The sequence below is a fragment of the Python bivittatus genome, unplaced genomic scaffold (assembly GCF_059951505.1).
Source record: "Python bivittatus isolate LINGU-HERP-01145 unplaced genomic scaffold, Pbiv_v1 ctg000810_np1212, whole genome shotgun sequence".
NCBI lineage: Eukaryota > Metazoa > Chordata > Lepidosauria > Squamata > Pythonidae > Python > Python bivittatus.
The window spans coordinates 2,085,283-2,104,439 of record NW_028277111.1 but is presented as its reverse complement, the minus strand read 5'-3'; the positions used below and the strand labels follow the sequence as shown (position 1 = coordinate 2,104,439).

Sequence of the window (19,157 nt, the reverse complement as noted above, 5' to 3'; positions counted from 1 at the left end):
TTGTTACAAGATTGTTAGATCTATCATTTCTCTCTCTCTCTTTCTCCTCTTTTCTGAATTTCTCTGCCTACCAGCCAAAGGAGAGTTTACTCTTAATCTCTCTGTGGAAGTTGACTCTGCTCCAGTGGCCCAGCTGCTTCTGTACACTATTTTGCCCAGCGGAGAACTTGTCACTGACTCAGAAGATTTCATGATTGAAAACTGTTTTGCAAACAAGGTAAGGTAGCCGAGGGGCCCCAAGGTCCAATTCAGAAAAGTAGGGATAAAAATAGCTTAGACAGCACTGAGAAAAACATTCAGAATGGAAGCACAGAATGATGGTACTAGAAGGGATCTCAGAGGTCACCTAGTCCTACCCTGTGCTCAGCGCAAGATCCTCTACAGCAGTGTTTCTCAAACTAGCTGGCTGGGGAATTCTGAGAGTTGAAGTCCACCCATCCTAAAGCTGCCAAGGTTGAGAAACACTGGTTTGGGGTGTTGGATTAGGATCATGGAGATCCAGATTCGACTCTCTTCTCAGCCACAGAAGCTCATGGGAGACTTTCAGCTGGTCGTTGTCTTTCAGCTCAGCCTACCTCCCAAGGTGGTTGTTATGGGAAAATTTGGAGGAGAGAGTACACAGCCTTGAACTTCTGGAAGAAAGGCAGGATATTGTAGAGGAATTTACCTCTCATCTTGAGGTGGTGGAGGGAGAGAGGAAATGATTGCTTAGCCCTGGGAAAGTAGCAAGTATGAGAGACTAAGAACCCTGCTAGATTTTGTTCTCCTTAAAAAGGGGCAGTGCAGGTTTTGGACACACTTTCTATTAATATACGCTACAATGTTCAAGTAACTTTCCTGGAATTCTGGCGGTGTCTGTTTCTTCACTCTTCCTCCTTTAAAGGGCTAACAAATATAAAATGAGCATATAAATAAATATTTGAACTTGAAACACAGAATGATGCCCTGAACATGTATACCTAGTCATTCCAATATCTCAGCACAGAACTCAGAGGAGCTGCACCAAAATGTAGAATATTCCATGATCAGGATTCCCAAGAATTACCCTCTTACCTTGTTACTCCATTCCATGGTTAGAATTCCATAGCCACTGAGCATGCCCAAGACTCCTTTGGCAATTTTTTTATGAGACCCAACTCTTGATTTTGTGTATTTTTATAAACCATGGAGTTTCTCTGGGCCTACTGGTAGCTCCTTCTAATGCAGGGATGATGTTATTTTAAAATTAAAAGAATAATGCCAAACAGGGAAACTAAACCACCACCACTTTATTCACAAAGTTTATTACCTAACCAAATATTCTTTTACTGGGTGAATTAAGAAAACAATGGCTGGCAGGTATTCAATCTGAATACAATGACACAAAAGGAAAAAAAAATGGGGAGGAAAAATAGCTATCAAGAAGATTAGGCTGCTATCCAGGTATAGAGGACTGAATTTTTCCATGGTTCTTGCTGTTTACAGGTGACGTTGCACTTCTCTGATGCTGAAGGCCTGCCCTCCAGTGAAACTTACCTTCATATTTCAGCCTCCAGAAATTCCCTCTGTGCCATCCAAGCTGTTGATAAGAGTGTCTTCCTTCTGAAGCCTGAGGCTGAGCTCTCACCTCAAACGGTGAATCTATTTACGTTCAGGCATAATTTTACAGAGCCATTTCCCTTCCTGCCCCTTTGCTGGCTTGAGTTCTAAGTCTCTAGTTCCGTGTTTCTCAACCTTGACAACTTTAAGATGGGTGGACTTCAACTCCCAGAATTCCCCAGCCAGCATGCTGGAGTTGAAGTCCACCAGTTTTAAAGTGGCCAAGTTCAAAAAACACTGCTTTAATCCAACCAGAATACAGCTGGTGCTGATTGAAATGAACTGCAGAAATGGAATTATTCAGGAGTCCTGGATGGGCTCTTACTCCCAGGAAGATTATGATTCTCAGATGTTCTTAAGCAAACTGTCTCTTCATCTCTCTTCTGTATGAGCTCCAGTTTGAGGCACTGATGATTGGACCGGTTTAGAGACCAGGACTTTCTATTGGGGCTGAAGCTCTGGGTTGAAAGAATCCAGGTGTGGAAGATGGTTCTTCCAAGATCTTTATGCACGGCAGTTTTTAATTTATTTTCAGCTTTCCCTCCTACTGTTTGGAGAGCTGATCCTGATTTTATACTGCAGATTTGGAGAAAACAACACACAAACGTTTGTATATGTTTGCACTTTTGAAATCATGCCTTTCTCCATGATCTTTTCCTAACAGCCATGTTTCTCTGCAAGGTTTCCACCCACCATGTCATTTTCTGCCCATTTTCCTCCAGTATGTCCTTTCTTTAAAAAAAAAAAAAAAAGATGACCTTAATATAAATAATTTGGGAATGAATAACTCTGCTCAGGTCTGGATAGGAAAGAAGTATCATATGGGCAATATTGTGTTTTAAAAAATTGTTAAAAACTGTTTAAAAAAACTCCACCTAATTCCTAAAGGGGAATATTACGGTTTTCCTTTTCTTAACTCTCCTTTGTATATGTTCTTCTGCTTATCTTTTATTCATGTACAAATCAGCAATACAAATTATATATATGAATATTATGGGACCGGGTTGCAATCAGCAGTGCATCCATGTTTTATGCACAGACTGAAGTGGGTTGCATGACTACTTGATTCAGAGATGCGAGTTAGTTTTAAACTCCAAATCAAGTCAACTTTATTAATTGAACCGGTTGCCTCCAAATCATTTCGGAGGCATCTGAGTCATAGACACACAGACTTCCAGAGTTAGAAGGACTGCTGAGGTCATCCAATCCATGTCTTTGGTTCATGGAGGAATCCCAGTTAAGACATGGGCTGTTACACTCAATTTCAACACATTTAATGAAGGGAAAAGCCACACACACACACAACTCCCTGGTTAACTGGTTCCACAATTGATCTGTTCTCACTTTTAGGAAGTTTCCTCCAAGACTGAATCAGAGTCTACCCATGACTAAAACTGCATTTGCCTTTTTTGCAGCCAAAAAAAAAAAAAAATCTGGCTCATATTCAGTTTACATTCAACTACTGTCCCAAGATCTTTTCCACCAGCACTGTTACAAAGGGCCATCTTGGCAATCCCCATTCTATACTTCTGCATTTGATCTCTCTTTCCTGCATGAAGAACATGATGGCTTGATTGGAATATCTGAAATATCAAATTAAACTGGACTGATTTTCCAAATCAGTTCAGAACACTGAAGATGGAAGACTAGCAACTTTGTTTTCCAGGTTTATAATCTGCTTCCTGTGAAGAGCCTCAAGGGCTATCACTACGCAGACTATAGCTTGGGAGAGAAAAACATGCAGCCCTGCATGGCTGCAAAAAATATTGTCGTCGATGGCATTTCGTATCGCTCAGAGTCCTTTTCTTATAATGAAGGTGATGCCTATGAGATTCTCAAGGTGAGTGCTGAATGGGAAACATCATAACTGCATTGGGTACTGGTTTCTGAAATTCTTATATTGCTGGCTAATGTAGACTTTGCAGAACAGATACTGAAGCAGGAGGACATTAAAAGAGGTGCCAGGACCAAAACAAACATCATCATGCTTATTTAAACTGTCCCCATTAATTACTTACAGCACCAGGGGCCCCTCCTCCATCTGCCACGGTGAGCCCAAGAATTCAACTCACAAAAGGGTTGTTTTTGTTGGGCAAGTTCTATAGCCCCGCCACCTCTCTTTCCCCTGCCACTCCCAAAGTTGCTCAGTTCAGGCATCAGCAAAAGAAGGTTAGATGTTATAGGTAGTCCTCGGGTTACGTCCATTTGTTCAAAGTTACGATGGTGCTGAACAAGGGAGACTTATGACTGGTCCTCAAAGTTGAGGCCATCGCAGTGTCCCTATGGTCATGTGATTGCAATTCAGGTGCTCAGCAACCAGCTCGCACTTATGATGGTTGCAGCGCCCCACGGTCACATGATCTTAATTTGCGACCTTCCCTGCTGGCTTCCCACAAGCAAAGTCAATGGGGGGTCGCAAGTTGTTCCCGTAAGTCACTCCTGCTCCCACCACTTTTACTCCCAAGGAGCCCAAGGCCCCCACCCACCCACACTCACGTCCATTCACCCACACTCCATAGCGCCTGCCCACACTCCCGCCCACCCATAGCACCCACCCATCCACAAGGGGAAATCCCTCAGGGAAGTTGGAAGGAATGGATAACAGCTGAGAGTGAAGTACTTATGGAGGTGCAGACTCTTGAAAGAGGACTTGATTCATGCTCAAAACCTAGTTCTCTGCAAGCTAGTTATCAGAGAACTAAATGCTGGAACAGCTAAGGACCCCTCAAGCCTGTCTCCCTCATGAGCTGGAGATGAGATCAAGACAACGTCATGGGGATGCAGCAGAAACAAAGGTGGACAGGTCATGCTCACCCAGTAGATGGACGCATGTGCAGAAAGGCCTTTATAGGACCATGGGAGATAATGTTTAAGGCAATAGATATTAAATGGTAGCTGCCGGAGAGCCACAGTGAAGAGGGTTATCATGCTCTGTCCATATTTATGAGCCTCCCGATCTGGTTGGTTGTTGGGTGATGCAAAAGGCTGTCATGACCTTCCAAGGAAAACTTTTTGTCCTCCAGCATTGCAGAGAGAGACCTTTGCTTGTTTTTTAGGACACTGGTTTGAAAGTCTTTACCAGCACCAAGATTCACAAGCCTGAAATATGCCCGGAGGATCTGCATCTTTATTCTGCTCCATTGGAATATGGTAAGAACCTGAACCAGGAAGAAGGTGGCTGCAGTGGAGGTCACAATCCTGTGAGGGGTGAGAAACCTTGCAGGGGAACTCTGAATGACCAAATGAGATGAGTTTGTTGGACACACTAAGGTGACAAAGAACTAAAACAAGGCAAAATCAGAAGGAGGCTTAGCATGGATGGATAGGTAGGTAGGTAGGTAGGTAGATGATGAGAGAGAGAGGGGGGGAGGGAGGGAGGGAGGGAGGGAGAGAGATGATGGATGGATCCTTGGAATAAGAATGATAGATAATAGCAAAGCAATTGAAATGAGCTAAAAGTGACATCCAAGCTGTTTCCAAATCAAGCAGTCTAGGATCAGTCTAAATCAGTGTTTCTCAACCTTGGCCACTTTAAGAGGGGTGGACTTCAACTCCCAGAATTCCCCAGCCAGCCATGCTGGCTGGGGAATTCTGGGAGTTGAAGTCCACCCCTCTTAAAGTGGCCAAGGTTGAGAAACACTGGTCTAAGTGTTTTTGGGCAGGGCAGGGTTGGCCCAAGATACTTGGCTGCCTGAAGCAAAGGAGAAGTCATCAGGATTTAAGACTGAATCAGGACAGGCTCCTGGATTGGGCTGGAGTTAGTTCAGTGGGCCCATTTAGAGGAGGGCACTGCTTTATTCTCCAAATTAGCCAGCATCCCTTCTCTCTCTGTTGTCTGGCTTGGCCTCGTTTTGCCTAACAGTAGGGCCGGCCCTGGTTTTGATTGTAGTTGAGGTGTACTATTTCATTCAAGATGGGGCAGTTAAAATGGAGCTGAGTTTACCTTAGGCCTTGAGGGCCTCATTTGAAGTCTGTGGTCTGGGCCCCCTCGGTGCTCAGAAACCATGTGACCATGTGCTGGTTCTCTCCAGGATCTTCATCTCTTGAGAAGCAAAGAGATGTATTCCACCTATGAATATAGGTAGTCCTTGCTTAACGACCATTTGTTTAGCAACCATTTGAAGTTACAACAGTGCTAAAAAAAGTGACTTACAACCAGTGCCAGTTATGACTGTCACAGTGCCCCCGTAGTCATGTGATTGTGATCCGGGTGCTTGGCAACTAGCTCACACTTACGACAGTTGCAGCATCCTGGGGTCACATGTTCACCATTTGCAACTTTCCCTGCCAGCTTCCAGTAAGCAAAATCAGTGGGGAACCACGTAATTCACTTAACAACTGTATGATTCGCTTAATAACCACAGAGAGTCACTTAACGACCACTGCAAAAAATAGGTCATAAAATCAGGTCTGGTCACGTGATGATTCGCTTAACGATTGCATCACTTAGGGACTTAAATTCTGGTCCCAATTGTGGTCACTAAGTGAGGACTACCTGTATGCCTAATTTACTGGTGGAGCTGTGGGGATGCGCAGGATCAGAGGCAGAAGAAGAGAGGATGCACAGGTGTGTTGTCTCGTCCCCCAAAGTGTGGCTATTGGGGGCCTGTCTGGCAACACACTGCTTGCAGGGGCGGGTCAAAATCTGCAAGATGGCAGGCACAGTGTCAAGCTCAAAGCCCCACCCCCTTGTACACGTCAATCATGCACATGCACAAAAGGGGAGGGGCTTCTATTGGGACACCTTGTCTACCCTGCACATTGGTGAATTTTGACACACCCTTCCCCCACAGAGACCCCTGGCTATTTGACTTTGATCTCCTCCTCTACTCTTGTATCATGCAACTTCACACCATTTTCTGTTTCTTCTCTCTTCATACAAGAATTGCTGTGCTAAAAAAAAAAATCCAGCAAGTATGAAATGAATCAAATTCTGAAGGATGCTTAGGGATCAGAGATTAATAAGATTAGAATTAATGTTATCAATACAATTATAATTATATACTTCTCTTATGCATTAATATACAATATGTTAATTCATTATTTGAATTAATAAGATTAGGGATACCTGTTTCAGTCTAAACCGAACCGTTTAACTGTTTGGGTTGGTATCTGTTGGGTTAAATTCAATAGATTTTTAAAAGTGTAGGAAAACAGGCAACGATGTTAATTTGCAACTCTTCACTAATTTTGTAAAAAATAGCTTTTGTATGCAGTTTCTCCTAATGAGCACAGTTTTTAACATAAATCCCCCAAGAAACCCTTTTTTCAAAACGCTGTTTTCCCCACCGTTATTTTTTGTTATATACATTTTCCTAAAAAATTCCTGGATGTAAGCTTTTTCTAAATAAAGAAACCAACGCCTTTTTCACTCAATTTTCAGAAAAGTGTATTTCTAGTGCATCTTTCACAAACAAAGCTGTGTGACTTTGTCTGGGTTTCTAACCAGAAAAAGTGGTGGACTATTAACTTCTGTTCAATGTTATGATCCTAGACTGGGGCAGAATCTCTTTGGGGAGATTCTGCAAATCTCCTGCCCTAAAAATCCACAAGAAATCTTTTTTATATTTCTGCAACATTCACTCTTGTCCACCCCGCCCCGCCCTGCCCACACCCACTTTCTAATTTATGAAGGATATCTTTTACTTTCTTCACTTGAAGAGGAAGATAATGATGAAGTTGAAGCAGACGATTTGCTTACGGCCTTCACATCTTCTGAAGAAGCAGCAGCAGAAGCAGAAGAAACAGAGGAAATTAAAACAAGTCAAAGGAGCTTCTTACCTGAGACGTGGAAGTGGCAGATTGTAACTCTGAGGCAAGTGATCGGTTCTAGGCCTGAAAGGGGCATAGAACTCCCTTACTAAAATCTTCTGTGCGGACCCCGAGAACCTTAACACAGCCACTGTTGGCAACTCATTAAAGCAGCCACATCGTCTGGTGAAAAGCACTGCACAGCCTTAATACGAGGCCTGTCTGCTACCAGTCAGGAAATTTGCTTCAGTATATCTGTTTGTTGATTTTTTTTGCTTGCTTTCCTGTTTTTTCTTTCCCAATACTTTTTTTCAGGCCATGTGGTTTCTTAGACCCCTCAAGGCAGCTCATGGTGGGGTATAAAACCAAATAATCACAGTGTGTGTCTCTATGTGTCTGTGTATGTCTGCGTGTCTGTGTGTACACACACACAAACAGTATATATACTCAGTATGAGGGAGGATTCCTATGTACTCTGAGTCCAATCATACAAATACAGTATATATGTATATGTATATACTGTATATATGTATGGTTGGACTCAGTATACATAGAAATCCTCCCTCATACTGAGTTCAACCAACTAGCTCCAGGCTGGCAGATGGGTAGGACTGGGGAAAGTCGTGGAAGTGGTTGCAATCTCATTTGGAGAGCAGGCTGGGGTCAGCCCTTTGGCCCAGATGTTCACTTCCTGGACTCTACCCACAGGTCCGCCGAGAATCCTGAGGTCTCAGCCTCCCCAGATGGTCTTCAGAGCAAGCTTGCTATGGCAGTGACCATTCCAGACACCATCACCGAGTGGCAAGCCGGGGCCTTCTGCACATCAGTGGAAGCTGGTTTCGGCATGGCCCAGACCACTTACCTCAAGGCCTTCCAGCCCTTCTTCCTCGAACTCACCTTGCCTTACTCTGTGGTGCGAGGAGAAGACTTCACACTGAAGGCCACCGTCTTCAACTACCTCCAACACTGCATCCGGGTGAGAAGACTCAGGGGCCTCCTGGTTGAGGCAGCATTCAAGCAGATGGATGGATAGATGGATGGATAGACGGATGATAGATAGATAGATAGATAGATAGATAGATAGATAGATAGATAGATAGATAGATAGATAGGCAAGCCAAGCCAAGCCAAGCCAAGCCAAGCCAAGCCAAGCCAAGCCAAGCCAAGCCAAGCCAAGCCAAGCCATCATGACAAGCCCTGCCCCCCCGGCCCTACTTCCAGCTCTCCCACTTTTCTCATTTTAAATTTTATTCCTTTATTAGAGGTTTTTCCCACCTTCATTTTTTGTTAACTCAAGGTGGCATACATACTTAATGCTCCCGCCTCCTATTTTCCCCACAACAATGATCCTGTGAGGTGCGTTGGACTAAGAGGCTGGCCCCAAATCACCCAGCTGATTTTTATGCCTAAGGGAAGATTAGAACTCACAGCCTCACGGTTTCTAGCCCAGCACTTTAACTATGACACCAAACTGCCTATCTTATCTCTTATTATTATTTATATATTATATAACCTGGCTCTTATACAGTGGTACCTCAGCTTACGAACTTAATTCGTTCCGTGACTCTGGTTGCAACCTGAATTGGTCGCAACCCGAAGTAAATTTTCCCATAAGGTTCAATGTAATTACCATTAACCCGTTCTGGCGTGGAGGACAGGGAGGTGGCTATTGCTTGGAGGGAGAGTCAGGGGCGGAAAAATGGCCGCGGACCACGTGTCAGGGGCAGAAAATGGCCGTGGACCACGTGTCAGGGGCGGAAAATAGCCGCGGACCACATGTCACGGGCAGGAAAATGGCCGTGGATCGTGTCACGGGCGGGAAAATGGCCGCGTATCCTGTTCCTACCCCGAGGCGGAGTTCGCAAACCGAGGTAAATTTTTGTGGCTGGAGCTGGTCGTAACCCGAAAAGTTCGTTAATGAGGCGTTCATAACCCGAGGTACCACTGTATATTTAAGACAGTATTTTTAAACCAGTTAAATGAAGAATTAAATTAAATTAAATTAAATTAAATCGTCCCCTGCTTTTAGAACTTGTTGGCCTGTCTGACCTGTGTTTTCAACCATCTCCTCCTGTTTTTCTGACTCTTTTGCATTGGAATGGGGCTACATTTCCTCTCTCTGCTTTCCCCCCGGCAGGTTGCTATCTCATTAGCTCTTTCCTCTGATTTTATGGCTTCCCCTGTGGAGAAGGAAGAGGACTCATATTGTCTGTGTGCAAATGAAAGGAAAACAGTATCCTGGACTGTAATCCCTAGATCTCTGGGTAAGCAGCAAAACTAGCATCTTAGAGTCAATTGGGGGATGCTCTTAGGGTGGAACTCCACTTAGCTTAACACTTCCAACTTGTTCTAGTTTCATGCTTCTCTGAATGTATGTGGACAAAAGTGTGTGGGATTGGGGCTACATCTGCTCGTATTAGCCTTTGTGTCCTATTGCGTCTCTAGACTTTCATTTGGGCACGGAGCAATACTCAACCTTATTTGAAACATGGATATGGTTCTCCAGGCAATCAGAGATCCTGCTGTGATGGGTGTAAAAGAAATCCATACAAATTTTTTCTGGGAATGGGAGTATGACTTTTATCCCCGAGGAATTTGTAGAAGAATGAACATTGGCCATATGTGAAGTCTGGCTAATGCTAATATTCCCTCCCCAATCCATCTGCAGAGGGACTGGGAGATTTATTTTAAGATAACTAAGGAATTTCACAAGAAATCCTGTTCTTTTTGCTCTGGAATGTCCTAGAATGCAGATCCTTGGCCATTCAAAGAAGCCTTCCTGGAGCTAAAAAAAAGCCTTCTCTTTTAGTGACATCAAAATTGTCTTTATCCCCGTGGTCTTAAATAATTGGAAAAGTGCCTTTAAAAAGAAGAACAAGGCAGGTCCTGCACTCATGTGGTGCTGGCTACCAGCTTGGTGGGCTTCAAAAAAAATTAGTGGTTGGACTAATTCATGAAAGTCATGGGGATCAATGGCTGGCTCTGAAGGCCATCTGCTGGAAGGCCAGTGGGCTTCCTTCTGCACTTGGACCACTGGGAGAATAGACCATTAGACTAGATGGGCAAGGGGTCCAATCCAGCAGGACACTGCTTGGATTCCTACCATAACATTTCAGATTCTTTCAACAGATAGCATGTTGATAGATAGCAAGTTGCAGCACGGTAGAGTGCTCCCACTCAGTACGTTCTCCTATATCCATGAGAAATGGAGTTAAAACATCCAATGGATGGCTATTAGCCCTGATGGCAGTGTGACTTCTCTGAAGGCCATCTGCTGGAAGACCAGTGGGCTTCCTTGGGCAGTTGATAGGCCGCTGTGAGAACAGATTGCTGGACTAGATGGGTCTGATCCAGCAGGGCATTGCTTAAGTTCTTATGGTATTATAAAGCCACCAGAGGCCCCCACCAAAGGAAGCGTACGGGAATGATAGATTGGACCCTCACTCTTCTTCTCCTGAGGATAAAACAGAGTAAGGACCTCCTTGCTGCACTCAGAGGAAGACAACATATAACACGGATGGCTGTTTCTGTCCTAGGGGAAGTGAACTTCACAGCAAGTGCAGAGGCCCTCCGTTCAGATCAGCTCTGTGGGAATGAAATTGTGGAGACCCCCAGCAGAGGGCAAAAGGACATCCTGACCAAATCACTTTTAGTTGTGGTAAGTGGGTGGCTGCTGAAGCGTTGCAAATTTGCATCGGTGCCCTTTCCCTCTTCCTCTTCTCTCTGTCTTTTCTGTTTTCTCTGGTAAGTGGGGCAAGGAGCTGTCCATGGCACACTGAAGCCCATGGGCCCAACGTTGCCCACCTCCAGGTCAAGAAACCATCCATTCATTCCAAAAAGCAGTTGTCCCTCTGCTTTTCCTGTCCCATCTTCAGTTTGCCATTTCTTCCCCAGAAGTCCGCGACCACCCCACAGTACCCGCGCACTCCCACCCATGCTCCTTGCCTAGTACTCCCATCTCTTCCTGCTTAACAACCCACCCAGTCCTGAGGTTACCTGAATTGCCCTCACTAAGAGATGCAGTCACATGATGTTGTGCTTTATGACCATCTCGCTTAGCGACAGAAACTCCGGTCCCAATTAACGTCATAACCTGAGGACTACCTGTATTGTATTTTATATGGTGTATGTGACGACTTGTGGTTAAAACAATAAACTTTCTTACTGCTTTTTTTTTTTATTGTATACCAATTTCATTTCTTTCCTTCCCTTTCTCTACATCAGTGTTTCTCACCCTCGGCAACTTGAAGAGGTGTGGACTTCAACTCCCAGAATTCCCCAGCCAGCTACTGTATGCTGGCTAGGGAATTCTGGGAGTTGAAGTCCACACATCTTCGAGTTGTTGAGGGTGAGAAACACTGCTCTTCAGGGCGCTCCCAACATTCATTCATCCTTTTCCCCCTGTGCTTTTCCTCTTAGCCTGAAGGAGAGGAGAAGGAAGTCACATTTAATTCCTTGCTTTGCGTAGCTGGTAAGTAGCTTGAGCGCTTCATCGGGGAAGGTGATTTCTTTATTCCTATGTATTTATTCTTGAGGCTTTTAGGCCTCTTAGGCCCCAAGAGGGGCAGACCTTGGATTGCATAGTTGTGGGTCCCTCTTGACCCCTGGGTGGACACCCCTGGCTTGATTCTTGATGCGTTGGGAGAAGTTTTCTGCTGGGTTGCCCGGAAGAAGGAAAGCCTTACACATTTTAACCAGGAATCCTTGGGCAAACTGGAATTCAGTTTCATGGTTTTAGCTGCCCAAATTGACCAGCATCGATTCTGGGGTATCTTGTGTGGGGGCCACAAAAGCAGAAAAAAAGGCCTGCGGGTGACCCGTCCCTTTCATAAAGGATGGAGAAGTGTTGGGGGTCACACAGAATGGCCTCACTCTCAGTCCCAATGGCCTTGCTCAGCGTTTCTTAACCTTGGCAGCTTGAAGATGTGTGGACTTCAACTCCCAGAATTCCCCAGCCAGCCATGCTGGCTGGGGAATTCTGGGAGTTGAAGTCCACACATCTTCAAGCTGCCAAGGTTGAGAAACACTGGCTTTGCTGAACCAGCCTTCATCTTCCCCCATAGAACTTCAAGCTTGAAATGGGGTTTTTATTGCACCAAGGAATCACCTTGTAGTCAATGCATCTGGGGATAAAGGGAGAACTGCTGACACAAGAAGGCAAACGAGTAGTGGGGAAGGTGCTGGACTAGAAACAGGAGACCCGGGTTCGAATCCCCCTTCAGCCATGGAATCTCCCTGGGGATTCTCTGCCAATCCCCTCTCAGCCCTGCCTACCTCCCAGGGCTGTTGTGGTGAGACAAGACAGGAGGAGGGCACATCGATGACCATGAAAGTTCAGGGATAAATGAAATCAATAAAAAAGACTTTTTTTTTTCCTGCCAGAAAACGCCCAGCCAGAAATTGTCTCTCTGAAGCTCCCAGGAAAAGTGGTTGAGGGCTCAGCCCGGGCCTCTTATTGTGTTGTTGGTAAGTGATGCGACTCAGCGCAGACCGGGGCGGATAGTTGCTGAGTTTGTGATCATTCCCACCCTGAATTTTCTTCAGCTTCCCTCAGCCTTCCCAATTGTTCCTCCAATCTTTGGCTAACCATTTGCTTTTCCTCCACATTTTTATTTCGTGAGCTATCAAGGTATGAAATAACCTCGGAGAATAATCGCTTGCTGCTCTGGGTTACAATTTAAACATTTGATGATGATGATGATGATGATGATGATGATGATGATGATGATGATGATGATGTAAAAATAAAAAATGCTGCCATAGACAGCATCAAGGAACAGTGTTAGCCATCATTCATCTTTCTTGGGTCCCAAATAGACCCCCCCAAAAATCACTTTTTTGGGGGAAAGATGGGTCTATAAAAGATTTCTGAAAATGTCACATAGGTTTGTTTGAGGGTTTGTTTTTTTTTAAAGAAAAAGGAAAGAAAAAGGAAAGAAAGAGCAGAATTCATGGACATTTACATAACTGAACCCTCATAATTAACAACATCAGAGGATCATAAAATGTAAAGTGCCTTGAGAGGTCATCTATTCTAGCCCAATGGCATTCTAACTAAATGGGATATAAACTAGGGGAAACTCTCACCAACTTTCTCATATGTTAGAGAAAATTGCAAACAAAAATAATATTTTTCAATGCATTTACCCTCCCCCCCCGCCAAAATTCCCTACTTCTACGTCTGGTGGCTTTTTAATATAAGCATTAACCAAGAATTTGTTCATTTGTTCATTATTTAAAATATTGGTACGCTGGTTGTCCTTTAAGTGGCTGACAATAAAATTCAACCGTTAAAACATTTGGTGACTAAAAATGTACATTAAAAGACTGTAAATAAAAGAGAATCCATAAATAAACCGTAAAACCGTAACTGAGAAGCACCGATAATTTTTTTAAAAACGTCACAGCAGCTATGATTCTGCTTTCTGGAGGTGTTCTGGTTGTAGCATTATTTCCCAGCCCCCCTTTCTAAATCATGATGATGATGATGAAGTTTGAAGTGTATTATACCATTACAGTAGTTAGAATTCAGTATTTCTCAACCTTGGGCACTTTAAGATGGGTGGACTTCAACTCCCAGAATTCCCTAGCCAGCATGGCTGGCTGGAGAATTCTGGGAGTTGAAGTCCACCCATCTTAAAGTGCCCAAGGTTGAGAAATACTGAGTTAAATTATAAGAATGCATTTTTTTTTTTGACAGTTGCTTTCGTTCAATAATTTTTTAAGAAGAAATAGCAGCAGCATTGGCCTGTTATTAAAAAATCAGGCAGTTATTCCTGAACCTTAATTCCAGGCTTTGCAAAATTGCTGTGTTCACAGAAGATGCTATGCCCAGACAAATAAACTTTTTGAGGGCTCAGCATGACACCCAGGTTCACACCACAGGCTAAGACAAGGGTTGGGGCTTCCCCAAACCCACTGAACTCCAAATTACCTAACCCTCATTTTAGGCTAGATTAGCTAAACCCAGCCTATAACTTTCATCTCTCTAACCCACGCCTTTTCCTCTCCTGCTTCTGCTTCTCCAAATCACACATGCACAGGGCCAGATTAAGACCATCCGGTGCCCTAAAACCAGCCCAACAACGGTGCCCCTTGATGGAAGTGAAACTCTCATTTCTCTTCTCTTCTCTTCTCTTCTCTTCTCTTCTCTTCTCTTCTCTTCTCTTCTCTTCTCTTCTCTTCTCTTCTCTTCTCTTCTCTTCTCTTCTCTTCTCTTCTCTTCTCTCCCCTCCCCTCCCCTCCCCTCTCCTCTGCTCTCCTCTGCTCTCCTCTGCTCTCCTCTCCTCTCCTCTACTCTCCTCTCCTCTCCTCTCCTCCCTTCCCTTCCCTTCCCTTCCCTTCCCTTCCCTTCCCTTCTCCTTTCTCTTTTCTCTTTTCTCTTCTCTTCTCTTCTCTTCTCTTCTCTTCTCTTCTCTTCTCTTCTCTTCTCCTTTCTCCTTTCTCCTTTCTCCTTTCTCCTTTCTCCTTTCTCCTCTCCTCTCCTCTCCTCTCCTCTCCTCTCCTCTCCTCTCCTCTCCTCTCCTCCTTTCTCCTTTCTCTTCTCTTCTCTTCTCTTCTCTTCTCTTCTCTTCTCTTCTCTTCTCTTCTCTTCTCTTCTCTTCTCTTCTCTTTTTTCTTTTCTTTCTATTTCAAATTGGTCACTGCCCACCTCACTACAGAGCCGTGAGACCCAAACCGATGGGCATCGGATGACACCTTCAAAGCAAGCTTTTAAACTTGAGTCGCTCACCATACCAAAGAAAACTTTTTTTTTTTAACCATGCAGTTTAAAGTAGAACGCGGTAGATAAGGACAATTACAAAAAAAATGGACTAAAGTCAAGTGTGGCAGTGAAAACGTGCAGGGCACGATAGGGGGGTGCCCTAAGCACGTTGTTGCTGTTATTTATCAGCGACCCAACTCCCAGCAACTCTGGGCAGTTTACACATTGTTAAAAACATTTAAAAACAAGGAAGCAGCAAAAAGGAAGAAAATTGGCAACATGATATGAAAATTGGACAATAGTTTCTTATTTTGCTTCCGGGTTAATCCAGGGCTGCAGGCGAATCTTGCAACTTCCCCTCCTTTCGGGTTCCCTCCTTAATCTTTTTTTTTTTAATAAATCTTTATTAGCTTATAAAATTTAACACAAACAAATACCTAACAAACATAAAATGAGAAGAATGAATACAGATAGAAAAAGAAATTAAAAAAAAAACCCTAAACACCAACATCACACAGCCACAAAAAGAAAAGAAAAGAAAAAAATCACGAAAATTTTTAAAAACAGGGTTTCCTTTTAACTAAACAGTGAATTTAAACTATTTACATGTCTTCTTCTTTTCTTGGTTCCTTCATCTTGTCTCTGTTTCTATTTTATTCACAGTTCTTACTTATTACTCTAAATCAGTGTTGTCCAAACTTGGCCACTTTAAGACGAGTGGACTTCAACTCCCAGAATTCCCCAGCCAGCATGGCTGGCTAGGGAATTCTGGGAGTTGAAGTCCACTCGTCTTAAAGTGGCCAGGTTTGGACAACACTGCTCTAAATGTTCATCTGTATGGAGTATATTGTTTCCATATAGCCAAAAAAGGGTTTCCAGTTTATTATAAAATCGTCGACATCTTTATCTTTTCGCTGGTCAGTCAGTTTGGCCATTTGAGCAATTTCCAAAGATTTGAGTAACCATTCCGGGTTCCCTCCTTACTCTTGATGTCCCCTCGTTACAGGGGACATCCTGGGCTCAGCTGTCAAGAACCTGCATCAGCTTCTCCAGATGCCTTACGGCTGCGGGGAACAAAACATCGCGCTCTTTGCCCCCAACATCTATATCCTGGATTATCTCAACAAGACGGAACAGCTAACAGAGGAGATCAAATCCAAGGCGATAGGATACTTAGTGGCCGGTAAGCAGGCTTACGGCGACGGCGCAGGGGGTACGCGTGCCTGCAAGCCTGCCGATCTGGCTTGCTTGGAGAGAGGCTACACCAGTGTTGTCCAAACTTGGCCACTTTAAGATGAGTGGACTTCAACTCCCAGAATTCTCCAGCCAGCATGGCTGGCTAGGGAATTCTGGGAGTTGAAGTCCACTCATCTTAAAGTGGCCAAGTTTGGACAACACTGGGCTACACGATCAGTCACAGCAGAGACTCGAATCAGGGTGACTGTCTTTAATGGGTTTAACCAGTAAATCAGGAAGGTAAAAGCTGGGGTCTCGAGATCACAGAGGGGCGCGAAAGCTTTGCATGGGGACGCTCAGGGCCTGGTAAAAGTGGCCTGCAAATTGCCTTTCTGAACCTTAAATGAGTGGAAAGTGATAATCAACTGTGATTTAATTCATTTTATATTTTAAATTAAATGCAGTTCAGTCTTTGGCCTGGCTCTGCCGCTTTTTCAAAGACAACTCTCTGCTATTGCTTCTCTAAAAGATTCTGATTTTATGCCATTAATTAATTATCTTAAGGCACACCCTCTCTACACACCCCACACAAAGACCTGGATGAGTCAGGTCACAGTAACCTCTGAGTGTGGTTAACCAGCTGTCCTTTTTTTACAGACCAAAGAGCTAATTTATTCAACCTGCAGGGCGAATAATCCTATGACTTCTACTGAACTGTAATGAAATGAAATGAAAACGGAATCAAATTTAATCTCGGTTGCACGAGGTCATCTACAGCAAACTGAGATTATATCAAAATGGCCACATTTTTCAATGATATGCCACTCAGAGTTGCTGTTGAGCTGGGTGGTCTTAGAAATCTAACTTATAAATAGATACAAATATAAATGTAATCACTCTTACATTCTTGCATTCCCACCAGGGCATCTGGGAGGTCAAAAAAGTCAAGTCCCCCAACGCTTTTAGCTTTTCTGTGGGGTTATTGTGGTTAGTACAATTTTCCTCAGGGTCTCAATGGCTAGAAAATGTTGTGGGTTTTTTTTTCTTTTTCTTTTAATTCTTTCTGTTTTACAGGTAGCTTTCAATTAGCGATGGCCTCATTTAGCGACCATTTGTAGATACGACAGTGAAGAAAAAATAACTTTGCAACCAATCCGCGCATTTACGACTTTCACAGGTCTGCAAAACCAAGGAAAGCTGAAGTCAGATCAGTCTGACACAGTCACGGTTTCACTTAGCAACTGCTTTGCTTAGCAGCCAAGTTGCTGGGCCCAATTGTGGTCACTAAACGAGGACTAGCTGTACTTTTGTGTTATTGTAAGTCACTTAGTTCTCTTTGGAATGGAGCAGCATAGAAATTGCAGAAATCAATCAGTCAATGAAAAGAGAATTCCAATGCGTGCTTCCAGAAGAAAGATGGGGTATACATTTATTTATTTATTTGTTTGTTCAATTTATATAGCCACCCATCTCACATACGTGACTCTAAGCGGCTTACAATAAAATAACAAAATAAAATATGTTGAGGATGATGATGATGATCAAAAAATCAGTTAATTCAGAAAATCAGTATTCTCTCTCTGTTTCAGGCTACCAGAGGCAGTTAAACTATAAGCATTCTGATGGTTCTTATAGCACTTTTGGAGAACATAGTCACCTGCCAGGAAATACCTGGTGAGTTTATGTTGCCAACCTTACAGGGTGCGTGTGTGTGTGTGCGCGCGCGCATGCTACACTCTTTCAATATTTCTAAAATTGCAGGATCAATCATGGATGTTTAAACTAATTTTTCTAAGGACCTCTACTACTGCTCTCGTTGCTACCACTTTTGCTGCTCTTCCTCGTCACATAAAAAAAAAAAATCAAGTTGCTAACCCTCATGGTTCTAAAGCTAGATTAGGGCTAGAGGTGACCTTGGAGAAACTATGTGGCTCCAGTTACAAAAACATGTTTTAAGCCTGGGAAATGAAAAAATCGTTAGAAGGAAAGTCAAACTGACTCTGCCTTAACTTCCTGGAGTATAGGAGGGATGTTGTTAACCACCAAATGTTATCATGAAATAGAGGTAGTCCTTGACTTACAACCACAATTGGGACTGGAACTTCCATTGCTAAGTGATGCAGTCGTTAGGTGAGTCACGCCCAATTTTATGACCTTTTTTGCTGTGGTCATTAAGTGAATCCAGCTTCCCCCATTGACTTTGCTTGTCAGAAGCTCCCTGGGAAGGTCACAAATGATGATCATATGACCCCGGGATGCTGCAACCATTGTAAATACATGGCAGTTGCCAAGTGCCTAATTTTGATCACGTGACTATGAGGACACTGTGATGGTCGTAAGTGCAAGGACCAGTCATAAGTCACTTTTTTCAGTGCCATTGTAACTTTGGACAGTCATTGAACAAATGGTCATAAGTCGAGGACTACCTGTATTGTGACATACAAGAATGATAACTAAATCATTGTATGTATGTATGTATGTATGTATTTATTTATCGGACTTATATAGCCACCCTTCTCACTTGCATGTGACTCTGGGTGGCGTACACAATTAAAACAAAAACTAAATCAACACAATTTGACCATTAAAACCAATAAAAAAGTTAAAAAACTATAATAACAGAAAGATAGGGAAGAATGCAGTCTAAACTTATATCAGCCATTTAACAGGCTCCAGTCACAGAATCTTATAGTCAGAAGGCAACTTAGAGGTCATCTTGCCCAGGCTTCTGCTCAGTGCAGGATCCAGCAACTACCCAGCCTCTATCTGAAAATTTCTAGCACATGAGAACATCAAGTGGCAGTCTGTTCCACCGGCTGACAGCTTGTACAGTCAGGCAGTTGCTCCTGAAGTCCACCCTGAACCTCCTTCCTTGTCGCTTTGAACCCGCTGGTTCTGCTCCAGCCCTCCGGGGCAACTGAAAAAAAGCTCCAATTATTCCTCTTCT

General features: G+C 43.6%; 1 protein-coding gene across 1 annotated transcript in view; it reads left to right on the top strand.

The window, feature by feature from the left end:
• LOC103049361 (alpha-2-macroglobulin-like) overlaps positions 1–19,157 on the top strand; it is a 59,282-nt gene that overhangs the window by 24,058 nt on the left and 16,067 nt on the right. Inside the window, exons 14-25 of the mRNA XM_025172667.2 lie at positions 75–217; positions 1,465–1,614; positions 3,245–3,418; positions 4,635–4,728; positions 7,240–7,393; positions 8,038–8,305; positions 9,467–9,593; positions 10,866–10,987; positions 11,749–11,800; positions 12,712–12,795; positions 16,041–16,217; positions 17,800–17,884. Of these exons, the coding sequence (XP_025028435.2) occupies positions 75–217; positions 1,465–1,614; positions 3,245–3,418; positions 4,635–4,728; positions 7,240–7,393; positions 8,038–8,305; positions 9,467–9,593; positions 10,866–10,987; positions 11,749–11,800; positions 12,712–12,795; positions 16,041–16,217; positions 17,800–17,884 (1,630 nt within the window). The remainder of the gene's footprint in view (positions 1–74; positions 218–1,464; positions 1,615–3,244; positions 3,419–4,634; positions 4,729–7,239; positions 7,394–8,037; positions 8,306–9,466; positions 9,594–10,865; positions 10,988–11,748; positions 11,801–12,711; positions 12,796–16,040; positions 16,218–17,799; positions 17,885–19,157) is intronic.